This window comes from Apodemus sylvaticus, chromosome 5 (genome assembly GCF_947179515.1).
Source record: "Apodemus sylvaticus chromosome 5, mApoSyl1.1, whole genome shotgun sequence".
NCBI classification, from domain to species: domain Eukaryota; kingdom Metazoa; phylum Chordata; class Mammalia; order Rodentia; family Muridae; genus Apodemus; species Apodemus sylvaticus.
The window spans coordinates 142,922,214-142,945,313 of NC_067476.1; the positions used below are offsets into that span (position 1 = coordinate 142,922,214).

General features: G+C 56.4%; 1 protein-coding gene across 4 annotated transcripts in view; it reads left to right on the top strand.

Moving 5' to 3' along the window:
- The window catches only part of Src (SRC proto-oncogene, non-receptor tyrosine kinase), a 46,957-nt gene extending 26,276 nt beyond the window's left edge, over positions 1 to 20,681 (top strand). For all 4 annotated transcript variants that reach the window (XM_052184136.1, XM_052184138.1, XM_052184139.1 and 1 more), the window contains exons 2-13: positions 4,651 to 4,823; positions 5,837 to 6,094; positions 7,282 to 7,381; positions 11,511 to 11,609; positions 11,781 to 11,884; positions 13,401 to 13,550; positions 14,608 to 14,763; positions 15,947 to 16,126; positions 16,971 to 17,047; positions 17,945 to 18,098; positions 18,207 to 18,338; positions 18,596 to 20,681. In XM_052184136.1, the coding sequence (XP_052040096.1) occupies positions 5,845 to 6,094; positions 7,282 to 7,381; positions 11,511 to 11,609; positions 11,781 to 11,884; positions 13,401 to 13,550; positions 14,608 to 14,763; positions 15,947 to 16,126; positions 16,971 to 17,047; positions 17,945 to 18,098; positions 18,207 to 18,338; positions 18,596 to 18,804 (1,611 nt within the window). In that variant the 5' untranslated portion in view covers positions 4,651 to 4,823; positions 5,837 to 5,844 and the 3' untranslated portion in view covers positions 18,805 to 20,681. The remainder of the gene's footprint in view (positions 1 to 4,650; positions 4,824 to 5,836; positions 6,095 to 7,281; positions 7,382 to 11,510; positions 11,610 to 11,780; positions 11,885 to 13,400; positions 13,551 to 14,607; positions 14,764 to 15,946; positions 16,127 to 16,970; positions 17,048 to 17,944; positions 18,099 to 18,206; positions 18,339 to 18,595) is intronic.
- Positions 20,682 to 23,100: the final 2,419 nt, after the last annotated feature.

The window sequence follows — 23,100 nt, forward strand, 5'->3', positions numbered from 1 at the left end:
TCAGGCTTAGTATAATCTCCTTATGTATGTATGATGTATGAATGTATCTGTCAGTCTGTCTGTCTTTATTGAGGTGTTGGGGATGGGACTGGGGGGTTCATGAATGCAGGGGAGCTTCCTCAGCTGACTCAGACCCCACCGGTGCCCATTTACAAGGTGGGAATCTCTGAGGGTGCTATGGCAAGATTCAGTTAGATGCTAACCCGTGCCCCGCTCCTGTGGAATCTTTATCACAGCCCTGCCATGCCTGGCCACATTCACCCTGAGAAGAGGAAACACCATCTTCAGGGGAGAGGGGTCTCTGTGAGTCTCCTCAGAGGGATTGTGGAGTCCTGGATGGCGGGAGGCTGGGCAGCGGGAGCCATACCTAGAAACCATCAGTGGACTCTGGCCCGTCCACGTAGTCCTCAGCCAGGGGGATTGTGGGGGACTCTTGAGTGTTCTTGAGTACTCAGTAGTCCTTGGCTGCTTGCCCAGTGAGCACACGAACTCAGGCTTCATCCCCAGCACTGTAGCTGATTCTTATCATCGGGAGAAAGTAACTTCCAGTTGTCACTTGACATAAAGTAAAAAGGGGACTTTCCTTTTCCAGAACAACCCCTTGTCAGATGAAACACTGTAAAGACTTAGGGATTCTTCCAGAACTTTCTCTAAGTCTCCAGCATGTCTATATCTGTCTATACACACATAGGTATAAACAGTCGCGCTACAGCAGTAGTAGATCCTGCTTGTAACACAGAGCCCAGGCCTGGGTCATCTCCACCCCTGACAACCGTGGGGTAGTTGGTGAGACTGAACCCACTTTGCAGATGAGGAAAGCAAGGCACAGTGATGCCAGCGGAGATGGCTCCTGCTGCCAGGAGGCCATGATTTTTACATCTTTCCCTCTACTTTGGCAGCCAGGCAGACGTTCCAAACTGCCGCCCAGTGTCCTCGGGCTCGCGTGCTATTGTTTGTTCAAGCTCCTCTGATGCACACTCAGTTATTACTGGTTTCCTGGGGAGAGCCATTAGGCTTGTGTGATCTGTAGAGATGCCTCTGGCTTTAGGGTAGGCAGGAGGGGACACTATGGCTGTGTCTTTGAGGATGGCGGCCCCTGGCTTGAGGGATGGGCTGGGTGGAGACAGGTTGTATCGGAGGAAGGTTCTGGAGTTTCCTCAGGGTTCCGTGCTGCAGCAGCTGGCACCCAGAACCAGTGCTCTGCAACTATCCGGTGCAAGGCTGAGCTGTGCAGGGGGTGGGGCAGAGTGAGGGAGATGCTGGGTTAGGCCAGGACCTGGTCTGCTGGTGCTGGGGTGTGGCAGGGGATGGGGAAGCCCTTGCTGTGGTGGAATTAATCAGGAGCCTGTGGTCAGGCACCCGGCCCACGGGAAAGGGCCACCTTCCCATTAGGACCTCAGTTTGCATCCTTTACTGCTTCCCTTTGGCCCTCAAGGACCTATCTCTACCTCAGAACTTGCAAGTGGCGGAAGAGATGGGGGCTCCCTCAAATGGGTGACTCATGGTGACTGGGAACCCCTACTCCAGGGAAGCCCGAGGTCTGGGTCTAAGTTCCAGGAGAGACACTCTAAAGGGAGTCTCAACCCTACCCTATATGACCCCTCCCAAATACTGCTAAAGTCCTTGTTGGTGCACGCACTCCCAGCCACTGGAGCTGGGGAGGGAGCAGTCCTGAGGGACCTGAGCTCCCACCAGACTCCCTCAGGCAGCTCCTTTTCCTGCTTGCCCTGGCTGGCTGTGGAGCTGGACACAGAGGTTCCACACCACGGCCCGCAGCAGCCTGCCAGGTTCTTCTTAGAGATCTCCAGCCACACAGAGCTGCAGAGAATCCCAGCGTGAGTCGGTATAAAGCAGAGTTGAGTTTATTAAGAAGGTAATTTAGGGGAGCTGGAGAAATGGCTCAGTGGTTAAAAGCACTGGCTGCTCTTCCAGAGGACCCAGGTTCAATTCCCAGCAACCACGTGGCAGCTTACAACTGCCTGGAACTCCAGTTCCAGGGGATTCGACCCCCTCACACAGTCATATGTGCAGGGAAAACACCAATGTGTGTGTGCACACACACACACACACACACACACACACACACACACACACAGAAAAACATTTAAAAGACAAAGGAAAGAAAAGACTGTAGGGCTCAGTCAGCAGAGTGCTCACCTCATAAGCATAGGCCCTTGTTTCTGTCTCCAGCACAGATAAACAGGACGAGGTATGCGCTTGGGGTGAGTAGGCAGGAGGATCAGGTGGTTATCGTCAACTAAGAGGAAGTTTAGGGTCAGCCTGGTCTATGTGAGACCCTGTCTGGGAAAGATAAGTTGAGGAAGTGGCTGTGCACGGTCCTTATGCCAGCGTCTGGCTTCACCATGTGCGACCCCTCGTGTACACAGAAGCATGCTTACCCCTCTAGTGTGTGCACACACACATGGACACACAGAGATAGACACACACAGAGAGATGTAAACATAGAAAGAGAGGTGCATATGAAAGGGACAGACCCCCAGATGCTGGTGGGACTTCTGAAGCCCCCTTGCCTCTTCCCTGTAGCTGTGTATAGGATTTTGGGAGCTTTTGGAATTACGCTGCTCAAAGAGCTTCTAAGGGACCCTGCCTCCTCTGTGTCCCCTGTCCTTTGCCCACTCCCTGCACCCTTTCTAAGATAAGGCCTGTTTGGCCTTGAACTCACTGTGTAGACCAAACTAGCTTTGAACTCAGAGATCTGCCTGTCTCGGCCTCCTGAGTGCTGGATTAAAGGTCTGTTCCACTAAGAAAAGATTTATTACTTACGTGTGCATGTATGTGCACAGACGCATGTATCTTTGTGCTTAGAGGCCGGAAGAGGGCACCGGATCCCTCTGTCTCAGAGTTTCAGGTATTTGCCAGATGCCAGGTGGATGCTGGGATTTGAACCTGTCTTAACCACTGAGACATCTTTCTAGTTCATTTCCCTCCCAGAGGAGATCCTAGGGTGACTGTGGACACCCTGGGGAGGATTACAGAGTGATGGTAAGGCCATGGGCCCAGCGGGCAGAACAAGGGCCTCCAACTGAACAAGGATGGAGAGGCCTAGAAAGCGGCAGGTTTAACTGGAAAAGGTCATCCTCAAAGGTCACATAATCTTGGGCCTTAGCAGGGTTCGTTGCTAGTTAAGTCTTTGTTATTGTGTGTGCTTGATATGTGCGTGTACACACACGCATGTCACACAGCATGTATAGAAGTCAGAAGACAACTTTGGGGGGTTGGGTCCCTCTTCACTGTGGTGGCCCAACTTTGGTCCTTATTTGAAATATTCCTTGTATACAAGGGATCTTCCCTACACTGGCAGGTCCACTGCTCCTGCCTGAAATCCTGACTTTTGGCTGGAGACTGACTCGGATAATGGGCCTGAGGGTTTCTTTACTCTCCCACAGCCCCCTGATGTCCTGTGACTGCACTCACACTGGGGGAGTATCTGCTGCAGCCACTCCTGGGCTGCCCCCTGACCTAGCTGCCTCGTCAGACAATCCTGGGTCTGCGTGGCAGGCATCAGCCACAGATCCTACCCCCCCCCCCACACACACACACACACAGGCCAGCACTGTCACCCTGACTTCGCATTAAAGGCCTCACTTTACCCTTCTGTGTATTGGGGATGTGCATGCTTTCCTTGGTTAGTGTAAGGTCTTAAGCCCAGAGGCTGCATCCTCAGAAGATGCACACGTCTTCCAGGCCTGGCTCTCCTTCTCCAGGCACATCTGCTGAGAGCCCGTTCTTGATCTCTCCAGTGACAGGGGACACACCATGTACAGTTTTGTTCATTCTAGAGAAAGCTCTTGCAGATAATTCTTTGTATATTTTAAATAGGTTTCATTTTAAAATCTGTTCTTATATTTTGTGTTGTTTCTCAAAGTCCTTCTGGAGTAGCTAGTCAAGGACCCAGTGTCCGGAAAAGGAGCTACACAACTGCAGGGAGGCTGAGTGGGCGGGCTGGGCTGCTGGGATACCCATCTGTTGGCACACCTCTCAGGACACCGAGTTTGTCAATGCTGATGGGCACTGTGACCTGGAAGGATGGGTTACCATGGAAACAGGCCTTCCCTGAATGCCCACTGCTGGCCTGACCCTCAGGAATGGCTGTCGATCCCTGGGGCCGTTGGGCAGGTCTCCATGGATCTGTTAGATTTTCTGAGTCTGGGTGTCAGTCTGAGCCATGCCCCAGTATGCACCTCCACAGCTCTGAGGGTATAGGACTGACTGCTGCACCCAGGTCCCCATGGGTAGGAGCCACAGAGCTTGCTACTGAGGCTTGTTCCTGTCAGGGTCTCTGAGGAGATCTAGTCTAGTGCAGAGGCCTCCTGCAGCCCACAAGAGTGGTCGGTTCCCGGTGGCACATCCAGAACACGTGCCTGGTGACTCCTGCTCTGACCCCATTTGGTCATGTCATAGCTCTGTCACACATGGGGAAGACATGGTACAGGGGACAATGTCCACACCAGTGTAGACTAGATAACTGACACTAAAATCAGGGAATTGGGTTCCAGAGTCTTCCAAACCGCCGTGTCACCCACCTTCTTCTCATTCCCAGAATCTTTGGAAAGGTCAAAGGGCACTGGGCAGGCAGGGATCCTGCCCCTTCACGAGAGCGCTAACAGTTTTCATGTCCACACTCCACAGAGTCTGCAGATGCGGATGTCGAGGTCCAGAGAAAGGGAGCAGCTCGCCTAGACACGGAGCAGGGGCGGCGGAGCAGGGTCTTTAGGCCAAAACCCCGGATACTACAGCTTGTGTCTGTGCTGGGCCCCCAGACTGCTCCCCAGATCCACTGGGGTGGCCCTGCTACCTATCAGGTGAGCGGAGATGAGAGAGGGGAGCCCCCAGCCCAGCTTTCCAGGTGGGGCGCGGATGCGGAGGGTCACAGCATCGGGCGCCATGAGGCCTTCGACTCTGTGTGTCCAGGTCTCAGGACCTCTCAGACTTTCCCTGCTCATCATTCATTTGGTTGTTTCTTAAGCACCTGCTGTATACCTCACTGTGCATACAAGTGAGCAATTCAGGAATTAAGAGAAGAGGGGGGGCTACATATAACCAAGGCGGGTATAGGGAAGAATTTGGGGACCCCCCCTCCTAAAGGATGGGACTTGAAATTTCTTCCTTCCTTCTTCCTCCCTCCCTCCCTTCCCCCCCTTTCTTCCGTGTGCTTATGGGGAGGTGTGTGTGTGAACCACCACAAGTGAAGGTCAGAAGTCAGAGGACGGCGTGAAGAACCGTTTCTCCCACCTCTTTTCACTATGTGGGTTCTGGGGATTGGACTGAGCTCAGCAGGGTTTGTGATAGGGGCCTTTACCAGCAGGGTCATATTCCTGACCCAGGAAGTGACTCTGAGCTGAAGGAAACTGATTTGGGAGGTGAAGCTCTCAGGGAATTGTGTTTGCCACGGTCCTGTGGCCAGAAGGCCTGGCCATGCCGTCTTCAAGTCACATACTGTACTGCTGCCCCGATTAGCACTTTAGCACCTTCCCTGCCCCCAGTGTTAGACAACCTGTCGGGCATGTATTCTTCACCAAAACTTAAGCGAGCCCCTCCTATGTGCTGGGGACACAGATACGACTCAAGTGTCCCTGCCTAAGAAAGACTGGAACTGACTTTGGGTCTGGCCGTCAGGCTTTGGACTGGTATGTCTTCTCTCCGTAGCTGCGTCCTAAGATGCCAACAATTTATTTTACAGGCAAAACTGAGACGAGTCCTCCCAGGGTGGCCAGTCCCCTTCTCAGAACCTCAGTTTCCCTATCCGCTAAGTGGGTGGGGTGTCTTGTCTGCTCCAGAGGCTCTCCTCTACCTCAGGGATTTCTGTCGCCCCCAGCCAGGACCATGGGCAGCAACAAGAGCAAACCCAAGGACGCCAGCCAGCGGCGCCGCAGCCTGGAGCCCACCGAGAACGTGCACGGGGCGGGGGGCGCCTTCCCGGCTTCACAGACACCGAGCAAGCCGGCCTCCGCCGATGGCCACCGCGGGCCCAGCGCCGCCTTCGTGCCCCCCGCGGCCGCCGAGCCCAAGCTCTTCGGAGGCTTCAACTCCTCGGACACTGTCACCTCCCCGCAGAGGGCGGGGCCTCTGGCAGGTCGGCCCTCCCTCCCCCTGGCTGTGTGTCCCTGAGCTGTGGGTCACCCTCTCTGGGTTCTGGGGACTCGGTTTTCCCGGAGCTACGAATGGAAAGCAGGGCTCCTGGCGCTTTCGGGCTCCCAGGTTCAGAGTGTATAACGGGTTCCGGAGGAGCGGGTTGTAGGGGACCCTGAGGCCCGCAGGGGAAGGACCGCCGTCGACTAGCTGCCGCCTCCCCCCCCAGCCTTTGTTCCTGGCTCTGCTGTGCGGTGGCTCGAGTGCGCCCCTGCGCCCTCTGCTGGCGCCGTGTGGTGCTGCAGCCCTGCCGCCCAGGGGCTGAGCAGGGTGACTCATGCTCCTGCATGCACGGCTACACACCCACCCGTGCAAATCCCACGCTCTGACGGAGCCATACTCACGGCTGCACACCCACGCGTGCAGATCTCACGTTCAGACGCAGCCACACGCAGGGCTGCAATCCCATGCATGCAGATCTCACGCTCAGACGCAGCCACACACACGGCTACACACCTACACGTACAAATCCCATCCAGACTCAACCATGTCATAGGTCCACATCGGACATGTACCCAAACTGAGTGGAGACACCAACAGAATGCTCACAGTTCCTAGAGACACACCTGGGCCAGAGACCCACAGTACGGAGCACACACAGATACAGGTGTGCATACCTCACCCCTCAGATGGGCCTGTGCACCTCCTTGCATGCTGAATGCAGACATGACATGTAGGGGTTCCCAGCCCCACATCCCACCACAGGAACTTGGTTGTGGTGAGACGCTTGAACAGGCTGCCCACTTCCTGCCATGCAGCCACACACCCATTCGATCGCTGGAGAAGCATTGATGGAGCCCTTGGGCAGCGGAAGGTGGGGTGCAGGAGTCCAAGGAGCAGCCGTGGGTGAGGGGAGAATTAGAGGAAGGGTCCTGAAGCTTGGCCCAGAAATCTTGAGCTGCCAAGTGCATGCGCGTGCACACACACACACACACACACACACGCACACGCAGTCACTTAAGTGCGGGGCTTGAGCCATCCACTGTTCTGGGAGTCTGTTCTCTGGGGCTTCTGCTTGTGTCAGGAGACAAGGAGCACATAGTCTGCAGCCCAGCAGGGAGCTCAGGCTGTGAGGAAGGTAGTCCTCCCCGCCCCCCGCAGGGTTCTGACACCTCCCTTCCCTCTCTGCAGGTGGGGTGACCACCTTTGTGGCCCTCTATGACTATGAGTCACGGACAGAGACTGACCTGTCCTTCAAGAAAGGGGAGCGGCTGCAGATTGTCAATAACACGTGAGTGGCTGGGCGCGGACTGCACTGGGAGCGTGGGCCGGGCTATCCCCAGAGCTGCCGGCAGAGGGCAGTGCAGAGCCTACGGGGCTGCTTCGCTTCTGCCGTCGGTGGGTGGCGGCCCTCCCTAGACCCCGACCAGTCTCCCTCCCTTGGCCCGGGCCCTGTCTTCGCACCTCAGCCTCTCCTTCTCTCTGCTTCTCTCTCGCTGGCCCTTAGGAGGAAGGTGGATGTCAGGTGTGTACCGAGGCCAGGTAGAGGGGGCTGCTTCGCTGAGGCTGGGGGCTGCTCTGCATGCACTTCCTCCACTGTCCCCGTGTGTTTGCCGCTCTCTCCCCGCCCCTCCAGCTTATCCTGCATCCCACCTGTTTGAGCCGACCCTCCATCTTCACCCCACACCTTCCTGTTAGCTCCGTGATTCCACAGTGGGTGCCAGCTCCATGCAGGACCCAGTGCATTCTGGAGGCCAGGGAGGGAGGCAGTGTGGTGGGCAGTGGGTCACACCAGACCAGGCGAGGGGTGGGTAGAAGCAGGCTGGGATCCCTGCAAGATGAGAGGGGGGCTGTCTCTATGGGACTGTCCGTCCGAGGAAGGACAGTGAGCCGCTGCAGGTAAGGGTGGTGGGCAGCGCCCTGGGAGGGGGCAGGGGGCAGCCGGGCCGTGGAGGCCTCTCCCTGGGGCAGGTAACGCTCGGGACTCTGAGCTGTTCCGGAGGGTAGAGGACCTATCACTGCTCCAGAGGTCTGGCTAAAGAGGTAGGCTTTTCAGACCCTCTGCTCATGCCTCCCGATCCCTTGCATGCTACTCCATTTGCCTGAAACATTTCTTCTCCTGCATCCATCTGGTGAACTCCTATTCATCCCTCAAGATCCGGGGTGGGACCGCCCTCTGTGTGAGGCGAAAGTGAGCAGGTTCCGTGCGCTGTGTCGGCTGCTGTTATCTATGATGTCAGGGGCGGCCGCAATGGTGGAGGGGCTGGTGCTGTGTTGTGAACATGGAAACTGAGGCTCAAAGTCGAGACCTCCCTAGGACCTCTTCACCAGAGTAGCCAGCTGCTCCTTCCTCCTAATAGGAAGTCCTGAGTCCCCATGTCGCCAGCTGCGGGTGGCACTGGCGGCCAGGAGGTGGAGCAGTGCGACCCTGGCGCTGAGAGGATTCGCCCAGAGTCACACAGCTGATAGAGGCAGAGCTGAGGGGAGGATTGCCCACAGACCTTGCAGGGTGTGCCGGGTAGAGACCCGCCCTGTGGGGAGTCTCTACACAAGTGACAGGAGGCAGGAAAGGCTTGGGGACTTGGACTCTGCCCTACCCTGGAGTCACAGCCACCCCCGCTCCTTTGGGGTGCAGTTTCTTCCTCCCTTCTTGTTGCCTTTTAGGTTGGTGGGGCCTAGTGCAGCCGGGCAGTTGGAGTCAGTCACAAGAGAGTCTCATGCGCTGGCGGTCCCTGGGTGGCGGGGTCACAGGAATGAATGGCGGGGGCTGCGGGGGTCTCCTGACCAACCCCTGCTCTACCCAGGCTCGGAAAAGGTCAGGTGTCAAAGGTCAGGTGTCAAACCGTGCTGCCTAGTGGGCAATGTCATTCTCAGCCCAGTGGGCCTGCCACCTCTTCCTAGCTGGGAAACTGAGGCCCCTCACCAAGCCGGTCCCTGGCTACCCGAGGCAAGTCTGCCCTCGACTCTTGGCATAGGAAGTGGGACTTGATGCCCATGTGTAGAGTAGGCACGCAGACGCCTGGGTGCTCATCCCTACCCGGAGCCCAGCCTGAAGCCATGCACAGCCGCCACTTACTGAATATCGCCTCCTTTATAAATGTGAACACTGAAACCCAGAGAGGGCATGCTATTTGTCCAAGGTCACACAGTATTCCTCCAGGAACTACTCGGCTTAGGTTTTTGAAGGTGGGGGTACAGGCACGCTAGGGGGCGTGGCTAGCAGGTTCACTTCCTGTTTCGCTCCTGTGATACCAACAGCTTTATTTGTATTAGCAACTAGTCCAGGTTGATCTGTGGGCTGACATTTGACCTCCTGGAGTCAGCAAAGGAGCTCAGGCTTCGACGGGGGCGGGGAGCAGTTGGGTACTTCTCTGTCCATATTCTTCTGGAGGTGACCCCCAAACAGGCCGGTGAACCCCTAGGGAGCTGTCAGGCTGCTTTGCACATTCTGGCTGTGGTTTGGCCTCCTGTGGTGTCTGATGTCAAACCGGGGTCCCATCCTGGCACGGACTGTCTTCTGCCCCAGTCCTCCTGTCTCCCCGTCTCTTGTCCCCTGGCTTCTGGGGATCTCAGCCTCTGCGGATTGGGAGAGCTCGCTGCTCTGGGCTGGGGACCTTAGCCTCTCTCTGCCATTGACTATGCTGTGTGGCTTTGGGCAAATCATCTCCTCTGTGCCTCAGTTTCCTCAATCTATAAAGAAAACACCAGTCTTCTTACCAGAGTGACTGGGTCTTCCACCCGTCTCGTCTCAAATGTAGTTTCCTCAGTCAGAGTGGGAGCCTCGCCTTCTTCCTTGTTGGATGATCCTGGGGGTCAAGCCAGACAGAAATGTGTGTACACCGAGCAGGGGTGGAGCTTTGGGGCACGGGTGCTGGGTGAGCTTGCACCTCCCGTGGCTCCACGCCCACCCTCACTGCGCATGCCCACTCCCACCCTCACTGCGCATGCCCACCTAGGGGGGGCCCCTCTGGCCCAGCCTCGGCCAGGGTCTGATGCTCACCTGGCCTCCAGCCGCTCCTTCAAGCTTCCCCAGCTCCGCCTGCTCCTGGCCTCGACTTATCCATCTGTGAAGCTGGGCACACGTGCTGAGCCCTCCAGTGCATTCTAGTCGGGGCTGTGTGACTCCAGGCCAGGGCCTTTCTGTCTCTGGGCCAGGGCGGGGATGCTGTGCCTCTTCTCAGGGTCAAGACAGGGCTAAAGTCACCATCTGACTAATTTGACTCCCATCTTGTCTCCCCCCCACCCCCAGCCTTGCATGAAGAGCCGCAGAGCCGTTGAGCCTCATGGTACCCACAGGGGGGCACCTGGCTTGGCTGTGTGACCTTGCACAGAGCCCGTTGCTTCTCTAGCCTCAGTCTTCCCGTCTGTACAGGGGATGTGGGAAGGGCTGGACCCTAGCTCCCAGGCCTTGTCCTCTGTTCTTCCCTCAAACCTCCAACCTTCTCCCAGTCCCCGTTGGTTGCTTTGGATGTGAGGTCTCTGGCTGCCCCCGACCCCGTTCCCAGTGTCCCCAGCACTGCCTGGCTCTCGCTCTCTCCCCCGGCCCCCTGCCACGGCCTCTCACCACCCCCATCTCTGCCTCTTCTCTCCTGTTGGGCTCTCGCTTGCTCCTCCCTCCTCTGTCTCTGGACCCCTGCTCCAGCCAGACCTGGTTCACATTCAGATGGCTGCAAAGGTACTTCTGCCCCTCCCCCTCCTGCCCCGGCCCGGAGCCTGCTGGGATCCCTTCTCCTGCCCGACCTCCTCCCTCCTCCTTCCTTCCCCTCTACCTGGGACAGTTAGTGGAAAGGGTCCTGAGCTCTGGGGCTAGGCCACCACATTCCCCAAGACTCGCTGTGTGACTTTGGGCGTGGCCCAGTTCTCTCTGGCTTCACTTTCGCCACAGACAGGGGTAGGCTGCAGGAGGAGACCTGTAGCTTTTGGTTAAGGTCTTCCAGGAGTGAGTTGTGATTCGGGACATGGGCAAGCACTGTTCTTTGAAGGGATGGGTCTGCACTGTGGCTGGGCCAGAAGGGCCAGCGCTTGTCTGCATTGGGCATCAGGACTCTCAGGGCTTGGGGAGACTCCCCAGGTCTAATGTGGCATCTATCTCACGGAAACCCCGCGTCTCCCTTCTCCTGCTCCATTCAGGGAGCTTCCTCCCTTCCTCTCTCTCCTCAGGCAGCTGCAGGCCGCTGTGCACCTCTGGACAGTTCAGTTTCCGGTGGGCGGGGCGCAGTTCTGCTGAGGTTTTAGGTGGCATCCCTCTGGGTCGGTGTGCCAGGGAGGTGGGGGTTCCAGGCCGGTTCCTGCTGGCTTGCTGTCTCTCCAGGCTGGCCGAGCTTCCCTTGCTGCCGAGCCTGGCCACGCACCTGGGGAAGTCAGGGTCACTGCCCTGCTCCCCTGGTGACCTCGTTCTTTGCTCCCTCCCTCCCGCTCAGAGAGGGAGACTGGTGGCTGGCACACTCGCTGAGCACAGGACAGACCGGTTACATCCCCAGCAACTATGTGGCGCCCTCCGACTCCATCCAGGCTGAGGAGTGAGTATGTTGTTCGGCTGTGGTCCGCTGCCACTGTCACCTCTAGTACAGAGTCCCTCGTGGGCCTGAGTGGGCAGCAGGCTGGCCACCCTGAGTCCCCAGTACCCAGGGCCAGCATTGTGGGCAGCAAACCCCGGCCCGACAGACACAGTCTTGTCCCTCCCACCCCAGGTGGTACTTTGGCAAGATCACTAGACGGGAATCAGAGCGCCTACTTCTCAACGCCGAGAACCCGAGAGGGACCTTCCTCGTGAGGGAGAGCGAGACCACTAAAGGTATGCCTGAGCACGCCTGTGGCCGGCAGAGCTCAGCTTTGAAGGGGTTATTTGAGCTGGGTATTAAAGAGTGAATTGGAGTTTGGTACTTGGGACGGGGAGGGGAGAGCCTTGCAGTGGAGGAGATAGCAGCAGGTACTTGAGGAAGACTGATCCATAGGTGGTCAGGACTCACAAGCTGAGGCTTTCCTTCAGCCTCAGTTTCTCACATAGGGATGGGTACAGGTTGTCAGGAGTGTGACACAGCTGTAGATGTGTTCTCAGGATGGGAACAGAAGCAGTATGCTCCTCAGTTTCCCTTTTCCCTTTCCCAGGGGCCTTTTCTGGCCTTGCCCTTCCCCCACAGACTGGATTTCCCCCACAGAAAGCTGTTTCTGCCTTTTCGCCTAGCCCATCACCATGGCAACCAAGCCAGGCTGCTTCCTGTGGGCCTAGGGCTCTGCGGGAGATGGAAAAGTGCACACCCCCCACTGTGCTGTGCACAGTGATGTGCGTGCATGTGTGCGTGTGTGTGTGTGTGTGTGTGTGTGTGTGTGCGCGTGCGTGCGTGCTTATGTGCGCGGGGGCATGCATGTACCGCATGTGTACACACGAGTGTGCATGTGCATGCATTGGTGGGGTTGGCCAGTGTTGCTGGACTGAATTGTGGCATGGTCCTGGTTCCTGGGGCTTGGGGGTAAGGGTGGATGTGAGCGTGCGGCCACTGGGCATAGGTGTGCCATCAGCTGAGCCTTCTGTGTGCACGTGAAGTGGGCAGTCTGTAGAAAACATGACTTCCCCGGGGTTGCTTTGAGACACTTAGGGTGTGTCCCAGGCCTAGGCCTCCCTGACTCACTCACATGTTACCAGAAGACATCATATTTACCTGACGACATCCAGAGGCTCCAGGGGTCTCCTCAGTGGGTGGTGGGAGGCCCTGCCACTCAGCACTGCCTACTCCCTGGCAGGCCCCTGGACCCTGCACCCAGCACCCAGCCTCACCCTGAGGCTGTCCAGGCTTTAGTTAACCAAGGTTTCCGTTCAGGATGTTCCCAGCTGCGGCTTTTCTAGGCATCAGAGAGGCAGAGCAGGGGCACAGCCCGCAGGTCACACTCAGAATGTATCTCCTGCCCTGGACTAATTACTCATACATCCACGTAGCCAGTCACTACTCCTGTCTTCAGCTGCTCTCCAGTAAGCAGGACCGGACAGACACGGGAGTGGGCGTCCCGGGCCAGAGGGCAGAAGCCAGCATTTATGGAGTGCTTGCTGACTACCAAGGGAATCTTCACTGTGTAGGGAGGAGACAGGGCAAGCAGCGGCATGCAGGGTCACACAGCTGTGGACATATTGGGATTCAGGTGTCTTACCAGGGCTGTGAGTTTGGGATGGTGGGCGTGTCTCTGCCGTTGGGGGTTTTGTGCCTACACGGCTGTCCCGAAGCCCACTCCTCTCGGCACATTAGGGGCTGAAAGAGGGTGGGAACTCCGTTCCTCAAGCAGTGTGCCTCGGGGGTCTCCTCCCTGCCTCCCCACAGGTGCCTACTGCCTCTCTGTATCCGACTTCGACAATGCCAAGGGCCTAAATGTGAAACACTACAAGATCCGGAAACTGGACAGCGGCGGGTTCTACATTACCTCCCGCACCCAGTTCAACAGCCTGCAGCAGCTCGTAGCCTACTACTCTAGTGAGTGTCCCCGGCCCTGTGGGGGCTCACCCAGGGGAGCAGGGTGCCACGGGGTGTGCCACCTCACCCCAGGGATGCCTCTTCCCTCCTGGCCTCTCCTCTATCTCCCTTCTCCCCCCTCTCCCTGCGAGGAGGGGGTCTGCCTTGAGGAAGCTAGAAGGGAGGGGCCAGAGGCTGGTGTTGATTGTTTCTGCAGCCCTAAGACCGGTCTGAACCGGTTCCTGGGAGAGAAGGAGGGGGAAGCTTCTTTGATAGAGAACTGCAGAGCGGGCTGGAGCTAGGCTGCGGGCCGTGTGCAGCGATGGCGTTGGTGTGGGCTTCTGTCACTGCTGTTTCAGGTGTAGCTACTTAAGCTGCCTCCTTGGCCGGGGCCCCCAGCCTCTCTAGGACTAGCCGCCCCTCTGTCCGTATACTAAAGATCTGGGGGTCACTGGGTTCCCAGACCAAATCCTCCAAGGCTACCTTGGAACCTTATGATCCAGCCAAGGCCGCAAGGCTGCTGACTAAAGGTTGCCGGTTCACCTGCCAGTTCCTCCAACCGCACCCACAGCTCCCCGCCTCCTGGCCCCTCTCCCGAGCCCACAGCTGATCTTGTCTTGGACTCTGGCACAGGTGATGTGCAGTATGGGGTGCCACCTAGTTACCCCTCAAATCCAAGCCAGGAACCTCTTCCTCTGGAATGCCTACCAGGGCTCCCAAAGGATTCCTAAAGCCTGCTTGACTCCCCCCTCACAGACTATCCTCTGTTAACATCTGTGTCCTGAGATCTTGCTAGGTTACTGGGGTGGGGGTGTGGCCTCCCCAGGGCAGCCTCTCACACCTTTTCCTCGCTGGTTTTGATAGTCGCAAATCTGACGGGTAACTAAACGAATGAATGAGTGATTGGAGCAGGTGACCTGTGCCACAGAGCCCTGGGAAATAGAGCTCTGCAGGAGGGTGTCTGCCCGCCTGACCCCAGAGCCAGTGTGCACGTGCTGCACTGGGCCGTACACACAGGACCGTGAAGCCAGCTTGCTTGTGACCCTACCTGAGCTCCATTCCCTGCCTCCCTCTCCAGAACATGCTGATGGCCTGTGTCACCGCCTCACTACCGTGTGTCCCACATCCAAGCCTCAGACCCAAGGCCTGGCCAAGGATGCGTGGGAGATCCCCCGGGAGTCCCTGCGGCTGGAGGTTAAGCTGGGCCAGGGCTGCTTCGGAGAGGTGTGGATGGGTAAGGAACACACAGCCCTGCCCCACATCGCAGCTAGTCAGCTCAGAGACCCAGAGACCCTCTCTTTAATCGTCTCTGCTGAACAGCTGGGCTCTGTTTTATTTTATTGTTGTGCATTAACTATACAAATTGTTACATTTTCCCATGACACTTTCAAACCCACGTGTAACATATTTTGCTCAACTCTAGCCCCTCTCCTCCCCCTCCTCCTCAGTCCCCCATGAATCAACCCAGGGTCAGCACTGAGGTGGGCACCTGACTCTTTGCAGTCCATGCCACTGAAGACTAGGGCATCTGTGTACCAAGGGCCGCACAGTCCTCAAGGGCCTGAGTGTGGTCAGGCCAAGCCTCAGCCCCCTGATGTGACCAAGTGGTTGACGCAAGAGGCATCTGCACATTAGTTCAGCACAGAGAGAGACAGCACTGTGTGGAGAGAGCAGTGGGAAGTCAGTGTTTGGTTTCCCGTCTAATTGTGCAGCCACTGAGAGGCCCCTGGGGCATGGAGCTGCCCTGGCTAAACCCAGGCTCCCCTGCTGTCTGCTGCTCTCTGCCCACCCAGGAGCAGAGGGGGACTGTTGAGGCTGTGGTGGCTGTTGCCGCTTCGCTGTCTACCTTTCAGAGGGCACTGGAGGGGCCGGGTCAGGTGGGCCAGGGAAGGCCTGGCGTGTGAGCAGGAAGGGCAGAGGGAGAAGCCAGCTTTTAAGTTGAGACCAAAAGGAGGGTTTGGGCAGAGCCTGGGCAAACCACAGCCTTGGTTCTTCTCAACCTCAACTATGGTTCTTGGTGTGTGGTGGGGACCTGAGGGTTTCCCACTTCCCCCCGGAGCTCTGCACAGACCGGCAACCGCCAACAGTCAGGCCATCTAGGCTGCTTGAGAGGCTAGAGCTGTTCCGGTTGCTGGTGCCTGGGGTACCGACTGCCCACCCATCAGGCTGCTGTTCTGCTTCCTGGCAGCATTCCTAATCAGTCACCATCCTGATAGCAGTTGCTGACTGTGAGCAGGCTCGAGACACTCATTTCACAGCCCTGGGAGTGATTTCGTTTTCCTTCCATTTCTAAGTTGGAAGGGAGAAGTCTCAGCATGGTGTCTGGCCTTGAAGCCCCTACCATGAGTTCAGAGGCAGGGTTGAGACAGACACTCTGGGCTGGCCTGGGCTGATGTCGCTGTGCCCCTCCCCCACAGGGACCTGGAACGGCACCACGAGGGTGGCCATCAAAACCCTGAAGCCAGGCACCATGTCTCCGGAGGCCTTCCTGCAGGAGGCCCAAGTCATGAAGAAACTGCGGCATGAGAAACTGGTGCAGCTGTACGCCGTGGTGTCGGAAGAACCTATTTACATCGTGACAGAGTACATGAACAAGGGTGAGGTCTGAGCCCAGGGTTGCCTTCTCAGGTGCCCACACCAGGGCGGGCCGAGGGCAACTCACTCCTTACCCCAGGCCACCTGAGGAGTGGATGGCTACGTCAGGGACCGCCTCTCTCCTTTCACAAATAATAACAAATCTGGTCCTTTACCACTATCAAGATCCCTGTTGTTGCTGGTGTGGTGGCACATACCTGGAATCTCAGTGCCCATGGGGCTGAGGCAGGAGGATCTTGAGTTTGAGGCCAGGCTGGGTACATAGCAGGACTGTCTTTGTCTTGGTAAACAGCAGTGTAGGGCTGGGCTGTAGCTGGGCGGTTAGAGTGCTTACCTAGCATGCCTGCACAAGGCCCTGGGGTTGGTTTAGGTTTGATCCCCGGGACTGTAAGAATTAGGCATGATGACACAGACTTGTAATCCCAGCCCTGGGGAGCTAGAGGCAGGAGGATCCAGAGTTCAAGGTCAGCCTCCGTTGCCTAGCGAGTTGGGTTACTTGAGACCCTGTCTCAAAACAGAAATATATGTATAGCATTCACATGACCTCAGAGTTCCCTGCTGTCCTTAGTGATGTGACAGCTCCAGCCTTAGGCAGCCACTGGCTGGCGGGTTTGGTTCTGATAAGCCTATTTGTTTTGGGCTTTACACATGGTCTTTTGCATCTTACAACCGCCTGATGAGTCTGCCCAACCTCTTCCCTTCCCCACTTACTCCAAGGGCCCAGTAGGATCCGTTGGCCTAGCTCCCTGGAGTGTTGGCCATTGAGCGGGCGCAGGGTCTGGGAGCCACAGTTTCCTGCCCAGGGAGACCCGGTAAGGCTGAAGCTGGATCTCTCTCTCTCTCCAGGGAGTCTGCTGGACTTTCTCAAGGGGGAAACGGGTAAATACTTGAGGCTGCCGCAGCTGGTCGACATGTCTGCTCAGGTGAGTCTGCTCCTCCATCCTCCGCCTTCAGCTCTCGGGCTCAGAGCACCCCCTTCAGGAGGTCTGCAGGCTCCTGGAGTGGTACACCATGTCTGGGAATCAGAGGCACACAAACACACAATTAAGAATACAAATAAGCCGGGCAGTGATGGAGCATACCTTTAATCCCAGCACTTGGGAGGCAGAGGCAGGAGGATTTCTGAGTTCGAGGCCAGCCTGATCTACAGAGTGAGTTCCAGGACAGAGAAACCCTGTCTTGAAAAACCAAAAAAAAAAAAAAAAAAAAAAAAAGAATACAAATAAAATATTAAAAGTTTAAAATTTATTATTTCCATTTGCTGAATGAGGAAACCGAGGCTCAGAAAGGGGACTTGGGACAACAGGCAGGACCTGGCATGCATCTGTGTCATCTGGGGGCTCGTTTTTATATCCTCTCCTGTCCCACTGCCTTCATCTTATTGTGACCTCCCATTGCCCTTTGCTGTCTCCTCCCCCACCAAGCTCTGGTCTGCCTTTTTTTTTTAAGGATTTATTTATTTATTGTATGTATGTGAGTACACCATAGCTGTCTGCAGACACACCAGAAGAGGCATCAGATTCCATTACAGATGATTGTGAGCCACCATGTGGTTGCTGAGAATCGAACTCGGGACCTTTGGGAGATCAGTAGGTGCTCTTAACCACTGAGCCATCTCTCCAGCCCTCTGATCTACCTTTTCAAGCCAGTGCTATTTATTATAAGTTGAATGAAGTTCCTTGCTTGAAGAGACATCTGGTGGGCAGGGTGTTTGGGTGTCCTTCTATCCCCAGGAATGGCCAACCTGAGGCACCTGCTGGGGATGGGTGCACAGGGATGGGTATGGGTTAGACCCTGAGCTAGGCTCTCTGTTTATACAGATCGCTTCAGGCATGGCCTATGTGGAACGGATGAACTATGTGCACCGGGACCTCCGAGCCGCCAATATCCTGGTTGGGGAGAACCTGGTGTGCAAGGTGGCCGACTTTGGGCTGGCCCGGCTCATAGAAGACAACGAATACACAGCCCGGCAAGGTAGGAGCGTCTGGGGGGTTATCTGCTGGTATCAAGTCTGTCAGGTGGAAGTGAGAGTAATGCTCCGGTGGCAGACTTGGGAGTGATACTCTGATTTCTTACTTGTAGGTGCCAAATTCCCCATCAAGTGGACCGCCCCTGAAGCTGCCCTGTACGGCAGGTTCACCATCAAGTCGGACGTGTGGTCCTTTGGGATCCTGCTGACCGAACTCACCACTAAGGGACGAGTACCCTATCCTGGTGAGGAGGTTATGTTATACCTGTGTCCCTGACCTTGGCCCTAGGGGCAAGTCTCACCCTCCCCCCACGAGCACACCCACCCCTGGGCTTCCTCTCTTTCCAAGCTGGATATCAAAGGGGCTGATACCTGATCGTAGGCTGCCTCTGGTCAGGACTCTTAGCCTCAGAGGCAGGGTTCTCTACACCATAGGGTAAAAGCCATTTAGGCTGTGTCAGTCTCTGGAGCGATCTCTTCACAGCCCTCTCTCTGTTCACAGGGATGGTGAACCGCGAGGTCCTGGACCAGGTCGAGCGAGGTTACCGGATGCCTTGTCCCCCCGAGTGCCCCGAGTCCCTGCATGACCTCATGTGCCAGTGTTGGCGGAAAGAGCCTGAGGAGCGGCCCACCTTCGAGTACCTGCAGGCCTTCCTGGAAGACTACTTTACATCCACCGAGCCGCAGTACCAGCCCGGGGAGAACCTATAGGAACTGTGTGCGCAGAACTGTCACCTCTAGGCTCCCGTGTGTTGCCTCTGATGCACCTGCCTCCCTTCATCCTCTCTCTGGGGCTCAGTTGCCACCTCGGCAGTGCCCCTTTTGGAGCATGGAAGGGCTTCAGGGACAGAGCAGCCTGGAAGGACAGGTTGAGGCTGGTACAGTGACTGTCCCATGCCTGCCCTGGCCACAGGTTCTCTCTGCATTCTCTCTGGAGTTAGCCTGCTTCTCGCAGGACACACTGGTGACGAGCAGAGCTGAGGAGTAGTTTTCCAACCTCAACTCACTCCACTCCCTGGCTCCTCCCCACTTTCTTCACCCTGGGTCTGTTTTAAGCTGGCCGAAGAGCCTTTCCAAAGAGGAATAAGGCCCAGTCACTGGCCTATATATACTTCCTGCCCCTGGCCGTCCTATTGGAGGCTTCTGGGTGGAACATTGGGTCTACAACCCTCTTCCATGGCCCTCAGGCAAGACAGCCCAGGGCCCAACACCAGTTGGGATGAGTGTCAGAGGGAGCACTCCCTCAGCCCCGTCCTCCACGAGGGACCCTTGAGATCACCGACACGTCACCCTCATTTCTCTGTTGGAAAAACTGAATCCAGGAGGGGCTGTGACCTGCCCAAGAACGAGGGCAGTTTAGGGTTGAGGTGGGCTTGGCACCCGGTGCTCCCTCTGTCTTCCTCAGGAACTAACGAGAACTGCCCTCCAAGGCAGTGGGCAAGCTGGGGCCCGAGAGTGGCTTCACGTCGGCAGGGTTCTGCTGCCACTGGTACTCCTGGGTCTGTCACAGGGGACCAGGCAAGCAGGAGGCTGAGCTAGAAGCGAGGGGTAGAAAGCGAGGATGTGGAACAGGCTTCCGTGTCGATGTAGGCAGGCTTTGACTTGAGAGCCAGCTGTGACGTGACCGAGCTCCTGGGCTGCGGAGGCAGTCGGGTAGAAGAGGAATAGCTGAGAAGTGGGAGCCCCGCTCCCCCAATTGTCCTGATCATTTCAACACCCGGCCCTTGCTCGCCCGCCCATGCCGGGACTCCCTCACTCACAGGGAGGGAGGGCAAGGACCCTCACTGCTGTGCACCGACACTGACCCCGCCCTCCCTACACTATACTCTGCCCCCCGGGACTGTGGCTTCTTCACTGCTCAGTGTCCGTATAGATAGACCCACAGCTAGGCATCCAGGCCCTGGAGCAGCAGACAGCTGACTGCTTGGTCCCTGGCTCTTCTGCCCAGCCTTAGGATATGTGGTGGCTTCTCTCTGCCTCAGTGTCCCTATCTGTAAGATGGGCAGTTGATGATTAGTGGTATCTCAATCAAGGGTCCCTGTGTGTGTGTGTGTGTGTGTGTGTGTGTGTACACATGTGCCTGTGTGTCTTCCCTTGTGTCCATATTTAACATGTAAGAACATCCCTACTCTGTCCCCAGACATGATCATTTCACCCACTGCCCCATCACAGCAATAATGTCCCCGCCGCCACCGCCACCGGGGATCCGAGCCAGCCAGGCCCTGCTCGCAGGGAAGGATGCCAAGCAGGGCCTGCCCTGACATTTCCACTTTGCTCCCGTAGTCGTCTGCCCATGTCTGCCCATGCACCCGGCGGGCCTGAGCTTGCCACTGGATGCTTCCTGCCCGAAGCCCAAGGACCTTTGTGTACGGTGGCCTCAACTATCTGGCTTTCTTTTTTTTTTTTTTTTTTTTTTCTTTTTAACAGTGTTTTGTAGATTTCAGATGACTATGCAGAGGCCTTGGGGACCCCTCAGCTCTGGGCAGGGCCTGGGGCTCCCACATTCCATGGCCCAGGCTTGGGGGAGGGGAACCCAGACTGGTTGTACATACTTTGCATACCGTCTGATTAAACACAAACAGACCTCAGTTTGGCCAGCAGTTTATTGGACATCGACTGTGTGTGGGAATAAGAAGAGTCCTGGGTGTGAGAGAAGACGGCAGTCAGGGGCCTTGATCCTGAAGCTAGTGGCTTCCAGGCCTGGGACTGATCAGATGGGAGGGGCACAGCATGTCAGCACTTGAGGATCTGGGGGAGGCACCTAGTTTAGGGCAACGATGTTTGTGAGATTCGAGCAGCTGACAGGATGGAGCAGAACTGCCCAGCATGCAGGGAATATGTTCTTAAAGGCAGTGGTGTGTATGTGTGAGAAGGAGAGAGAGAGATGTGTGGGGTTTGGAGTGTGTGTGAGGTCTGGTATGAGTGTGGGGGGGGGATGTTGTGTGCGTGTGGGGGTATGATGTGTGTAATATTTGTGGGTGTGTGGTGTGTTTTGTGTATATGTGGTGTGTGTGTGTGTGGTGTCTGTGTGAGATGTGTGTATGTATGCGTGGTGTGTGTGCCCCGGTGGGGCAGGACTATATAGGAGTGAACCCGTGCAAACCTGTCCTCCTTGGAACCAGGCCACCTTCCTGTCCTTGTCTGGCCCATCAGGAAACCTGCACTGACTTACTTTTTCCCGAGTACATCTGGGCCTGCAAGGGTCTCCTGGCTGCTCAGTTAAAACCAGGACACTTCTCAGTTCCCGTCACACCAGGTCCACAGTGGACACCAGAGCCATCCCATTCCTCCCACTCACTCCAGGTGCCCAAGAACCTTTATAGAAGGTGGCCTCAATTGCCCTGTTCTTTTAAAAATGTTTGTCGGGGAGCCAGGAGGATGCGGACAGAGGCTTATGGCCTGTCTTCTGCTTCCCTGTGGATGTTCTGTTCTCAGAGACTGTGTGCTCCTGCTGTGTGTGTGTGTGTGTGTGTGTGTAGGTGGAGTGGGGTGGCCCAGGTGAGCTGTGTGTGCTGTGTGGAGAGGTCCTATCTACCTCCATGCAGTGTTCTCTCTAACTTTTCCTTCCCACTATCAGTCTCTCCTCCCTGTCATCCTCACACATTTCTGTCTTCATATTCAGGGACTGGACTTGTTCTACTCTGAAAGTCTCTTACCTCTTACAAACCATAAACTCCTATTCAACCTTCAAAACCCATGAGAAGCCATAGAACACCCTGCAAGTTTTCTTCAAGCCCCAGAACCATTAGGAACTGTCATATCATGGCTGTTCAGTCTGGACTGGGGGCTGCGGCACTGGGTGAGATGTCCCCAGACCCCGCCCATGGGGAGATAGATGTCTGTGCAGGGAACAGGGACAGCGGCCATTTCTCCTCACTACTTCCTTCTCTGATTTCCAGTTCCTCGCTCTGGCCCATGGTAACTTAGCTCTCCAGGGCCCTGCCTGTGAGAGAGACAGGGACAGGTGCAGACAGCAGAGGAGGGAGCTGCGGCTTGGCCTGGGCCTTCAGCCGCTTCCCTGGCCTGCTTCAGGGCCAGGACCTTGGGGCCCTTTCTGTCAGGTTTGCTTCTACTCTGCATACATTTTTCTTCCAGGAAAACACTTCCCTGTTGCAAGAATATTGTGTCTTCCTTCTTGCAGCACAGGACAATTCAGAAAAGCACAGACATGTACCCCAGACTCATCTGCTCCTCCTGTCCAGTGGGCAGGGCGTCTCCCCCGGGTGTGTGCGGTGTTTAGCTCCTTGTCTCTTCGCTCTTTGTGTCTGTCCCTTGGGTCCTTGTGTACTGGCTCACAACTGAGCTACTGGCCATCAGTTCCTTCATAGAGAAACTCCAAACAGAGTTCCCGCCTGGACTCAGCACTGCCATAGCTTGTTTGTTGTGGTAACCGCTCACGGCTCGCATGCCAGCCCTCTGTCCCCGGCCAACTGCACCCCTGCTTTGCACTGGGGGGGTACGGTGGCCTCCCTGCTCTCAAATTCATAGCCACCTTTTTCTGTAATTGTGTGTGTGTGTGTGTGTGTGTGTTCCTACCTACACAATCTGTACTTGGCATGCTCTCCCCTGGGGAAGGCTATCTCTCCCCCCCTCAGTGTTCCCTAGTCACCTGTAGTTCTTTGTCTAGAATTGAGGTTCCGTGAGATGTCCCCCTTTCGCATCAGCATGTCTGCTGGTGTCATCCTAGTTCAGACCCTGTTCGGGCAGCCATGTTGGTGAGACTTCATTTCTGACACAGCGAGGAGGCACTCTCATAGCAAACTCCTGTCTCGGGCTCTTCCCGTCTTTCTGCTCCTGCTGCCTCCCTAGTGCTCGTGTTAAGTCCTGGGTCTGCTGGAAGGTGGTGGCGCATGCACTTGGGAGGCCAAGGTAGGCAGGTCTCTTGAGTTAGAGTCCAGCCTGGTCTACAGAGCGAGTTCAGGGATAGAGTCCTGTGTCTGTCCCATTTTGTTTGTCCCATACTCCATACTCAGGGTGGTATGTGTGTATATGTGTATGTGTGTGTAT